Here is a 12,817-nt window from a genome sequence, read left to right on the forward strand (position 1 = left end):
TATTGGGAATACCTGGCAGGTTGATGAAATCCTCTGGAAGGGGCTGGTGGAATTAGTGCAGAGATGAGAGACTAGAGGTACTAGGACTAAAGACAAATATCTGGGGTGTTCTGTTCAGTTCTGTGAACCATATTTTTAGAGATGTTAACAAGCTAGAATGTGCCCAGGGAAAGGAGTTTGGGAGGACTCAGTATTATCTTGTATGGAGATCACTTATGGAAAGTGGAGCTGTTTGTACTGCAGAAGAAAAGACAAGGGGTGTGCAATAGGGATCTTAAAGAATGTGAAGGCTTGTGCTGTGGAAAGGGGGTTAAGATTAGGTTTTATTTAGCCTCAGAGACTGGAACTAGGATCTGTGGATGTAAATAATAGGGTTCAATATAAATTATAAGATATATATGATATACAATATATATAATGTAAATTAAAAGACCTTTTTTTTTTAAACAACAGAAACAGTGGAATAATGGAACAGAGTGCCTTGTTAAGTAGAGAATTCTGAGTTTCTCATCACTGATGGTGTCCAATCAAATGCTAGATGATCCCTTGTCTGAGGTGTTATAGTGAGAGCTCCCAGTTCATTTCAAACACTCACCTTTGAGGTTGAGAAGGAAATAAGCAATTATTAAGCACCTATTATGTGCCAGACACTGTGCTAAGCTCTTTACAAATGTTATTTCGTTTTAGATATGTATAATATTAATAACTCTCTATTGATGGGGAGGCAATGAGAACTGGAAGCAAGTATTCCACTATGATGACATTTCCACCAAAACAGGCAATTTGGGGTAGCACTAGTGTCCAGTGTAGGAGGTGTTCATCATATTACATGCTTCTCTGGTTAGTTTACATCTAGAATATTGTGTCCAATTCTAAGCGCCATTTTTTTTTTTTTAGGAAGAACTCTGACAAACTAGAAAATGTCTGTAACCTGTTTGGTAAAGGGATTTTTGAAATCATGTCTCATGAAGCATGAGGGAAGGAAGGCAAAATGTTACAAGGAGGATAGTCATTTTTCCTCTTGTTCCCCTCTGGTAATACCATGTCACCAGATAGTGAAAAGATTTTACTTGTGAGTTGAAAAGGGATGGAACCTTTGGTGAACTTGAAATATTGGGATGAAGTAGGTAGGGGTATCCGACCTTTTATTAAAGGAATACTAAATCTGAAGTTAGAGGAGCTGGGCTTGAATTCTGTGTGCCTTTGGACAAATGACTTTATATCTCTGAGCCTCAGTTTCCTAATCTCAAAATGAGTGGGTTGCACTTAGATGATCTCTAAGAAACTTTGATGTATAACATATGAACAATCTTTTGCCAGACCAGAGTTTATTAGAAGTGAAGAACTTTTAATTAGAAATAAAGTCTTCTTTTGTCTGAGCATAGGCTATAAAATCATAAGTTTAGAACTGTAGCTTATCTTAGAGATCATCTAAGATGAGGAGACTGACACCCGGAAAGGTTAGTTGACTTGACCAACATCACATGGATAGTATGTAGTAAAGCCAAGATTTAGACTTAGATCTTCTAACTCAAAATCCAGAACTCTTGGCATTGCATTAACCTGACTGAACTTTTTGGGATTAGAGATTTATATTCTTCCTCTAATTGGACAAAACTTTTTGGAAGCTGGATTCTTCTAGGTGATGGTAGAACCATTTCTTTGTGTTTTTGTTTTTTATTTTTAAATTTTAAATAAGGCCATTTTAGGTATTTAGGGCTGAAATATTTCCCCCCTTTTTTTCCCTGGTAGCTCTTGAAAACTAGGACCTTCATTTCTGAGGTTTTCTCTGTGTAAGAATTCCAAATAATCCATTAGAACATTGAGATGGAATAATCATAACTGACTCCTTTGTATTCTTAGTATATGAATGGGTAGTGCTAAGGTTTTCGTGTTAAAACTAAAATTCTTCATGAAAAGAAATTATTTTGTGGATTGTGATATTTGTTTTTGAGCTAAAATTTCCCCTAAGTAATCAATGCATGGTTGAGTTTTGTGTGCCTGAAAAGAAACATATCCCTGTTATCATTGGGAAACCTCTAATTTGTTGGTTTGAAACTGAACCAAATTTGTTTCTGAGTTTCAATACTAGACATGTGAATTTATGCACGTTGCTTCTCTCTGAGCCTCATCTGTACAACAGGGATAGCAACACCTCTCTTGACTATTTCACAGGGTTATTATGAGATTCAAGAGAGATGATTTTTGTGAACATGCACCAAAAACTGTCAAGTATTATATGAATAATATATTATTGTTGATATCATTATTTTTTGCTCAAATATGTATGGTATCTTTAAAAAAAAGCAATAATGGGTTTATAATGCTTGAGTTTACCTGTCATTTTTTAATAGATCAAGTATATCAAATGCATTTTGAAGAGGTTTTCACTCATGCTTGAGAATTTATTCAAGTAATGACCTCTTTAAGGCCATGCTTGAACCAACATTTATATAGGTGCAGAAATTATTTCCTTACATTCTTCATTCAATTGTAACAGGCTCCTGGCATCTTTCTATGTCTTATCTCATAGCTCCTGCCTCTTAGATTTCTTCAGTCCACCCATTTTCCTTATCAAAGGAGATACCATATGTGAACGTGCTTTAGGAACTATGAAGTGTCATGTATATTTCAGGGATTGTTATTATTGCTTTGGATTTGGAAATACTATTCACTCCTACAGTCCAGGTATAACTACTTGGAGCAAGAGTTTTCACACAAATAATCCTTGGGTTTTATGCATGAAATGTTATCAATAATTACAGACTGGAAAGTACAGTCAGCTGTGACCTTCCTATGTCTCCTTTCATATCTGGTTTTTGCTAAAGACTTGCCAATCATGTTTCTATTGCAAAATCTACTATTTTCAAGGGTCTACTGGGATATGATCTGAGCTCAAACTAGACCTATCCCTGTTGCGGCTGCAATCTACTTTATATGTTGTCATAAACAAAAATTAGAGACTAAAAAAAAGTGATTAAAAAAACTTTTGTTAGGAAGTATGGTGCAGTGGCTTGACTCCTCTGATCATGGCTCTGCCACTAACTTGTCTGGGCAAGCTGCTTGACTCCGGCCTTCAGTTTCCTCATCTGCAAAATGAGGGTGTTAGACTAGGTGATCTCAGAGGTCCCTTTCACTTCATGACTCTATGCTAGCCTCTTCCATCTGGTGCCCGCCAAACATCAGGAAAAGCATCCTTATTCTAAAAAAAATTAAACCTTTTTATTAGTATATTTATTTTTCATATATAAAAGAAATACAAAAAAAAAACACAAAGAAAATGCTTATTATGGCAAGTCAGATTTATCAATGCCTTCTGCTTGGGTTGCTGGTTCAGGACCACTGGCAGTCAACAAAGTCCGTCGGTTATAATGAGCCTTTATAATGCCAGGGTTGTTGTTCTCATTGAGTATTTGCTTCTGTCTTTGCCTGTTCAGTGACTGAACCAGTCCCAGGACGACAGCCGCTAAGGAGTACTGTCCAGGCAGTTTTCTTGGTGGTAAGATTAATGGATTGGGTTGTACTCTTCCCAGAAGAAAATACGTTTTGATTTTTCCTTCCTGTTCACTGATGCCTTTGACGTAAATCTCTCCTCTGTAGTCAAAAGCAAAACCTTGGTCCTTCAGGATGAGATATGTCTCCTCAGGCACTTGGATTCGGCCACTGACACCCGTGCTATCCATACGACTTGCCAGGTTGACGGTTTTGCCCCAGATGTCGTACTGCGGCTTCTTGGCGCCAATAACTCCTGCTACCACAGATCCATGGCTGATTCCTGCAAAGGAAGTGAAAGGGCAAAGAATTTAGAAGTGGTTTCTCCCATCTCTGAACCTCCATGGTCTTTGTTTATTACTGTAAATAAAAATAAAGGATGATTAATCTATATGAAAAGGAAGGCAGCCAGGTCTGTCAGTGGGCCCAGTGAGGCTATGTAACTTTATGGGTTTTAATATTGTCATCTGTAAAACTGAGATAAAACTTTGAGGATGCCAGCAGGTAGCTTTGAAGATTAAGGAGAGTCTGGGCCTCTGTGTCGGTGTTAACTCTAAAATGAGGAGATTGGGCTAGATGGCGTCGGAGGTTCCTTTCACCTCTATAAAGCCATGATCCTCTGATCTTTCACTGTTTCTGATGCCTTGAGCATAGAGATGAATGTGGTGACAAGAGGGAGATTAAGAGATCCAGCCAGGTGAGTGAGGATTACGGTAAAGCCACGTAGCTCTGGAGTCTCTGGGTTTTCAGGGTGGCGCTCTCTCTCTCTCTCTCTTTTCCCTTGGGAAAACCTTGTGTATTTGAGTTGCAAGGTCCCTGATGCCTTAGACCATGAGTTATTGACCTGAAGGTCCATGAACTTGGATGGGGAAAAACAAACAAACAAAAAACGTCTTTTTTTTTGTTGAGTTTTTTCTTTTTAATTTTTTTTTGGAGGGTGAGGCAATCGGGGTTAAGTGACTTCCCCAAGGTCACACAGCTAGTAAATGTCAAGTGTTTGAGGCCGATTTTGAACTCAAGTCCTCCTGAATCCTAGGCCGGAGCTTTATCCACTGCACCACCTAGCTGACCCAATTTTCACAAACCTGTAACTGAAGTCTAGTATTTCTTTCAAACCCTCACCCCCAAAACAAACAAACAAAAAATAGAAACAAAAACCAATCATTTTTCTGAGAAGACTTTACCAAACTGCCAAATAAATCCATGGTACAAAAAAAAAGTTAAGAACCCCCGTCTTAGACACAGACTACATACACTAGGAGGGTAGGAGATGATGACTATGTTACAAGGTCAGCAACATCAGTGTCTTTCTTTCTGAATCCTTTCATAGTCTCTCAACATTCCTGTGTCAGGTGACATGATGCTGGTGTTATGTCTTTAATGATGATTGATACTGGTTTTTATACTCTTTTTATTTGTGTGCATGTCTTGTCTCCCAAATTTTAAACTCCTTGAGGGGCAGGGACTATGTCTTCTCTAGATCTTTTCATCTAGAATTTTTCGTAAAATCTTGTACCAAATGGGTGATTAATCCATTTAAGGATCAAATGAAATAATATTTGTAAAGTGCTTAGCTCAGTGCCAGCAAATAGGTGCTCAATAAATGTTTATCCTCTCCCTCTTTCTCTCCCTCCATTTTTGTTGAATTCAATTGAAAACCATGATCATTTCAAACGCCCACTTATAAATAGTATTAACACCCATCTATTGCTGGGAGGCAATGAAGGAATAGAAGAAAGTACCCCAGATCAAGAGTCAGGAACTTACAGTCCATGCCTTCTTAAGTCACTTACTAGGTGTGAGAACTTGGGCAGGTCACTTAATTTCTTTGAGAGTCAGTAATTTCATTTGTAAAATGTGGATCACAATGCCTGCTCTATCGACCTCTGAAGTGTTGTCGTGAGGAGTAACTGAGATGTTAGATGGGAAAATGATTCAAAGTGTGAAAAAGTTTTAGGTTAGTATGTGAAGGTAACATTGTTAAATGACTTCTATCTCTGCATCTTTGTGGATATATGAATTTCTGACATTTTTGTTTGTAAGTTGAAGAGGACTATAAAGAATTAGAAGGAATGAACTTTCCAACTGCAGAGAAAATTTAATTATGCCAATAATGTAACATTTTAAGGGCTAGTTGTGATCTTAGAAATGCATTTTCAGAGTTCACCCGGTATATTTTTTTTCTAGGTTAAATTGTTGCTTCTGTTTTAACTTTGCTGTCTATGAGTTTAGAAGGCAGGATAGAAAGAAGAATTATTCCTGTGATTTCATTGATTTAACTGGCATATAGAGAGTGCTTTCAGTTTTGAAAAGTACTTTACCTGGTATTTCATTGATGCCCATTTGACAGAGGAGGAAATCGAGACTGAGAAAGGTGAAGTGACTCGTCGAGGATTGCATAGGTAGTGTCTGATGTTCTATTAAAATTCATTTCACTACAACTCCACGTCTAGCACTCTACTGCACTATCTAGATGCTGCTGTTGGGACTTCCTACAGGCCAAAACTCTGTCTGCCAATACAGACAGTCTCTTTCTCTGCAAATTATTGTTTTAGACACATGCTTTTGGCACTGATAGGTTGTGACTTGCCCAGGGCCATAGAGCCAGTATGTGTCAGAAGTATCTTCCTGGCTTCAAGACCAGTTCTCTATTCTGCCATCCTGCTTCTTCTAGAGAGAAAGGAAACTTAAATTTAATGCAAAATGGTGAGCCAGAGCCTCAGCTGTCATATTTTTAGGTCAAGAGCATCATAGGATCAGCTTTCTCCCATCTCAACAAATATAGGTTCTAATGAGCTATGTGACCACAGGCAATTAACTTGCATGATCTGGAGTTCAGGGTCCTCATCTGGAAAATAATGGGGTAGGGCTAGATGATCTCTCTGGATGTTTGTTTTTAACTAACATTTTATGAATCTAATGCTCTCCCAAAACAAACTATTGGGCTGATTCACAACCTTGTATTAAGAAAAACAATGACCAGCTAAAGGGAATCCAGAGGAAGGCTACTGTAATATTGCAGGAAATGGAGACCATGCCAAAGACACAGCAAATGAAGGGACTCATTCCCCTTTCTGGGATTCGGTTTCCTTGTCTGCTAAGTCAGAGTACTGAATGACCTCAGAGCTGCCTTCCAGACATAAACCATATGACTATAGTCCTATGATTGAATATGTTTACCTTGGAGTTGCTTAGAGACAACATGATAGCTTTCTTCCTAAATCTGAAGGAGAAGAGTTATAGGACTAACTCTTCTTGACAGAAATGGGAACAACACATGGAAATTCTAGGGAAGTAGATTCTAAGGTGATATCCAGAAACTCATCTAATAATCAGACCCATCTAACAATGGAATAGGCTAACTTGGAAAAGATTTTAACAAATATGACTTTCCATAAGAAGAGTTTTCTTTGAGTTTGTTTTGGGAAAGGCTTGATTTTTCAATTATTATTTTAAAATAAGGATGCTTTTATTGAGTTCAAATTTGGCTTCAGGCATTTGCTACTGTGTGACCCTGGGCAAGTCATTTAATCTCTCTCAGTCTCAATTTCCTCATCTATAAAATGGAGATAATAATAGAACCTACTTCATAGAGTTGTGGGGATCAAATGAGATCATATTTATGAGGTGCTTTGTAAACTTTGAAGTGCTATATAAATGCTAACTTATCATCATTATTATTGTCATCATGACTGGTGATTGGCAGGTACCAGATAAATAGTCAGTTCTCCACTACTGCAAGTGTTCAAGGAGAAATAGGAGACTTATTTGCTTAGGATATTGTTGAAGGAATTCCTGCATTAGGTTAAAGAAAGTATAATATAACAGAAGGAATACTAGACTTGGAACCAGGAAAGACCTGTGTTCAAATCCTGCTTCTTTTCTTTACTATTATGTGATCCCAATTATGACTCTTTTTACCTCAGTGTCTTTGTCTGTCAAATGGGGGTGATGATAGTTGTAGCCTCTACCACAGCATCCTTAGGACTTATCTGAGGATCAGAAATAATATTGATAACGCACTATCAAAATGTCACTTGTTATTGGACTGGATCTTTGTTGTTGTTGTTGGATTGTTTTTCAGTTATGTTCAACTCTTTATGACCTCATTTGGGTTTTCTTGGCAAAAATACTGGAAAAGTTTGCCATTTCTTTCTCCAGCTCATTTTACAGATAAGGGAAACCAAGGCGAATAGGGTGAAGTGACTTGCCCACAGTCACACAGCTAGTAAGTGTGTGAGGCTGCATTTGAACTCAGGAAGATGAATGAGTCTTTCTGATTCCAGGCCTGGCACTCTATCCACTGCACCACCTAGCTGCCTAGGACTGGATCAAAGACCTGGAAATTCAAACAGGCTTCACCTGTTTGTGCCATTACTATCAAAAATCTTTGTTTCTCTCTTCACAAAGACATACAAATCTGATCATGCTTTTACCTGGCCAATAGACAAAGGGCTTCATTCCACTATCTTGGAAGGAGGAGGCAAGAGGTGCTCTAAGCAGCCTATTGCTGCTCATTTGACAATGACCTCTAGTTTACTACCAATTCAGAGAGATAACCTGGTGTAATAATAGCACTGGCCAGAGGCAGAGGCAATGGTTAAAATCTTGGCTCCATTATTTACTACTTGTGTGACCACGGGCATGACTTTTCCTATGTCTGGATCCTTTGTCAAATGAAGGGATTAGGCTACCTGGTTTCTAAGGTAGCTCCTGGGTCTAAATATCCATGATTCTATGATATTATAATATCTAAGGATAAAGTAATAGTACTAACAATAACAGCTAACATTTATATAGTGCTTACTATATACCAGGCACTGTGCTAAGCACATAGCAATGATTATCTCATTTGATCCTCACAACAACCCTGGGAGGTAGGCGCTATTATTATTCCCATTATACAGATGAGGAAACTGAGGCAGACAGCATTTGAGTGACTTGCCCAGGGTCACAGAGTTAGTAATTGAGGCCAAATTAGAACTCAGGTCTTCCTGACTCTATCTTCTGTGCCACTTAGCTGTCCTATAGAAAGAGAATCACAAGAATGGGGAAAGCATAGTGTGAAAAGCCTTGGACTTTGATTTGAAAGTGCTGGGTTCAAGTCCTGCCATTGCCCCTGATTAGTTCCATGATCTTGTGATGAGTCTTTGCCTCTCTGAGCCTCAGTTTAATCATCTGTGAGTTAAGGATTACATTTTATGCCTTCCCATGGTGTTGAGAGGGTCAGATGAGATGATGTGTATAAAATTTTACATAACTGCCAGTTCTTGTTGTGTTAACTATTTCATAGAATATTCCTGACTTTCTTTTGATAATCTGAAAGACGTCTAACTTAATCTTTAAACTTCAAGGCATGGCTGCCAATGGCTTACTAAATCTGTTGTTGTTGTTGTTGAGTTGTGTCCAATTCTTTGTGACCCCCTTTGTGGTTTTCTTGGTAAAGATACTGGAATGGTTTGCCATTTCCTTCTCCAGCTCATTCTACAGATGAGGAACTGAGGGAAACAGGGTTTTGTGACTTGCCCCTGGTCTGCTGCCCCAGCCTACTAAATACTATACATCACCTCCTCTCATTGGTGAGGGGATGTTCCCTCTACATGTGTCCTTGCACTAAGTGGTCCCACATATCTAGCATTCTTTCATCCCCATTGCCTGAAAGAATTCCTGGCTTCCATCCATGTTCAGTTCCTATATCTCTGTAATTCCCCAGTCATTTAACACTTTTTCCCTCTTGAAATTACTTTGTAATTACTTGAAATCACATTACTTGTGCGGGTAGCTAGGTGGTGTATAGGGTACTAGACTTGGAGTCAGAAAAAATTGATTTCAAATCTAACCTCAGACACTATTAGCTGTGTGGCATGGATAAGCCACTTAACCTCACTTTCCTTATCTGTAAAATGGACATAATAATAGCACCTACCTTCCAGGACTGTTGTAAGAGTAAAATGAGGCAATATTTATATAGGCTTTACAAACCTATATAAATGATATTTTAAATAATAATAATAAAAACAATGATTATTATTATATATTTGCTGTATCCCCCAATAGAATGTAAACTCCTTGAGGGCAGAGACCCTTTAATTTTTGTGTTTCCATATCTCAAGTGCCTTGGTGAAGGAAACAGCAAACCATTCCAGTATCTTGGGCAAGAAAACCCCGAATGAGGTCACAAAGAGTCAGACATGACTGAATGACACTTTAGAACAGCTAGGTGGTACAATGGATAGAGTGCCAGGTCTGGAGTCAAGAAGACCTGAGTTCAAATCCAGCCTCAGATACTTAGTAGCTGTGTGACCCTGAGCAAGTCACTTCACCCTCTTTGCCTCAGTTTCTCCATCTGTAAAATGAGCTGGAAAAGGAAATGGCAAACCACTCCAGCATCTTTGCCCAAAAAAAAAAAAAAACAAATCTTCAAAAATGGGGTCATGAAAGGTCGGACACAACTGAGATAACCAAACAACAAATATCTCAAGCATCTAGCACAGTGCCTTGTTCTTGTTTTGACTGTCAAGGATGCTCACTGAATTGATTTGAATTGCTGAGTTCTTTGCTTTCCTTGCACATGCAAATGATTAGCTGGCAGCCAGTGATTCAGATTTGGCTCATCAGCATGCAGAGAGCTGGGGAAGTCACATGCAGTTTGAGAATTGTCATTCACTGGGATTATTCTTAGCCACAGGGTCAGAAGCCGAACCCTCTCTTAGGTCTCCATTGCGCCTCCTCCAAGGTCATCCCCAGAGCTCACTCGTGTTCTGATAGACTGGCGCATGTGGAGAAAGAGCAAGGAATGAAAGGCTCCAGTCTGAAAACAGGGCTGCTCGGGGGTCTGCCTGAGAAGGACTGTGACAGTGAAGAAGTAATAGCCTTACGGACCCTACTGGGAGTCACCCTATGGGACTTCCTCACATAATCGCAGCATTTTTGAGCTACAAGCAGGGCTATCCTTGGAGAGTGATGAAGCCTGGCACAGACTCAAACTGTGAAAGAATCACCACCTAATAACAGAATTTTAGATTCAGAAAGGACCTTAGAGATGACAAGAATAAGCGAAGTTTCCTTTCAGAGCTGAAGTGGACGTCAGGGATCATCTGACCCAGTCCCTATTTCATGCTTAAACTGATGCTTCACTGTTGCTGACAGATGGACATCTACTTTTGCTTGAAGACTTGAGGTAATGGGGAACTCACCCCCACCTCAAGCAGAGCAGCACATTTCAGTCTGAGAGAGAGTAAGCCCTTCACATCATTGCAGGCACCCCAAACTCAGGCCCAAATCAAACTGTGTGAGATTTCCATGCTAATCGATCATAGAATTAAATGGAACCTTAAAGAATCTCTAGTTCAATTTAATTAATTTAATAAGCATTTGTTGTTGTTGTTGTTCACTCATGTCTGACTCTCTGTGACCACTTTTGGAGTTTTCTTGGCAAAGATACTGGAGTAGTTTGCCATTTCCTTCTTCAGCTCATTTGACAGATGAGGAAACTGAGGCAAACAGGGTTAAGTGACTTGCCCAGGGTCACACTGCTAGTAGGTGTGGGAGTCCAGATTTGAACTCAGGAAGAGGAATCTTCCTGACTTCAGGCCCAGCACTCTTTCCACTGAGTCACTTACTCTTGTCAAATCTTAAAGCACTATATAAATGCTAACTAGCTATGATGATGCATCTAGAAATTTTCTTGTTCTGTCGTTTCATCCCTGCCTGAGTCTTCATGAACCCATTTGGGGTTTTGTTGGCAAAGATACTGGAATAGTTTACCATTTCTTTCTCCAAGTCATTTTACAGATGAGAAACTGAGGCAAAAAGGGTTAAGTGATTTGTCCAGAGTCACACAACTAGTAAGTGTCTGAAGCTGGATTTGAACTCATGTACATGAGTCTTTCTGATTCCAAACCCAGTGCTCTATCCACTGTACCACCTAGCTACCCAAGCTTTTATTAAGCACTTAGTCAGCTGTGCTAGATACTCTTCCCCCCCTACTTTGGCTAGGCAATGGGGTTAAGTGACTTGCCCAAGGTCACACAGCTGGTGAGTGTCATGTCTGAGGCTGGATTTGAACTCAGATCCTCCTGACTCCAGGGCCAGTACTCTATCCACTGCACCACCAAACTGTCCCTGTGCTAGGTACTCTTGAAATTACTTTGAATATACCTACTTGTGTAAATAGTGAAGTGGATGGAGTAGTTAGGGCCCTGGACCTGGAGTCAGGAAAACCAAAGTTCAAATCTACTCTCAGACACGAATTAGCTACTTGGCCTGGACCTCAGTTTCCTTATCTTAACTTCGGTTTCCTCATCTGTAGAATGGGTATAATAACAAAACCTATCTCCCAGGATTGTTGTAAGGATAAAATGAGATACAATTTGTAAAGAGCTTTGCAAATCTTAAAGTGCTATATAAATGCTATTTTAAATAATAATGATGATGATAATAGCTATTATTATATACTTTTTGTGTCTCCCAAGAGAATGTAAACTCTGTAAATGAGTCATGTAAAGTATTACTCAACTGATCAAATTAGTGGACTCGTCAGAGAAGGCATTGGGTGGGTGGTACAGGATACGTGAGTACTGATGGATAAAAGGGAGGGTGGGAAAGTGTCTCCATGAAGAAGACGAGATGCTAACATTTTTGCTTCCTTCATAATTTTGCTTGGGCGTGATGCCAAACACTTTGATTATTTTTTTTCTTCTTTTCTCCAGTGTTTTGTCACTAGAAGTATTATAGGTTAATTACAAACACATTAGAGAGACAGCCTGTACTAGAGACTTGGACTGGATAACTGCTAAAGGCCTTTTCTTCTTTAGAATTCTGTGGGTTTTGACTCTGCAAGAACTCGGACCTTTTGGGACTATGCTATGAAAACCACAACATTCACCTAGTCTGTTCGGCAGGGAAGGCTCCCTATATAAGGGAGCATAGTCTAAGAGGCCTCTGGCATAATGAGTAAAGGCAGAGGACCTGGCTTTACTACTTCACTTTAAATGAACAGTTATTTTATGTCTCCTATGTACTCAGGACCAATAATGCTGGACTTGGAGTTAAGAAGACATGAGTTCAAATCCTGCTTCTGACTCTTGCTAACTTTGTGACCTGGGACAAATCATTTAACCACTCTCAGACTGTTTCTTCATCTGTAAAATGGGTATAAAAATAGCACCTAACTCTCTGGGTTGTTGTGAGGACCAATTGAAAGAATAGATTTATTTTAAATATATTTATATAAACATATAGGTATATTTATATAACATTTATATGCTTATATATAAACATTATATATACACTCATATAAATGTTATATATTCACATATATACA

General features: G+C 39.0%; 1 protein-coding gene across 1 annotated transcript in view; it reads right to left on the reverse strand.

Moving 5' to 3' along the window:
- Positions 1 to 3,287: 3,287 nt before the first annotated feature.
- LOC114030674 (adenylate cyclase type 8) overlaps positions 3,288 to 12,817 on the reverse strand; it is a 361,242-nt gene continuing 351,712 nt past the window's right edge. Inside the window, exon 18 of the mRNA XM_027845528.1 lies at positions 3,288 to 3,775. Within this exon, the coding sequence (XP_027701329.1) occupies positions 3,288 to 3,775 (488 nt within the window). The remainder of the gene's footprint in view (positions 3,776 to 12,817) is intronic.

Source organism: Vombatus ursinus, unplaced genomic scaffold (genome assembly GCF_900497805.2).
Source record: "Vombatus ursinus unplaced genomic scaffold, bare-nosed wombat genome assembly UNPS02014973.1, whole genome shotgun sequence".
NCBI classification, from domain to species: Eukaryota; Metazoa; Chordata; class Mammalia; order Diprotodontia; family Vombatidae; genus Vombatus; species Vombatus ursinus.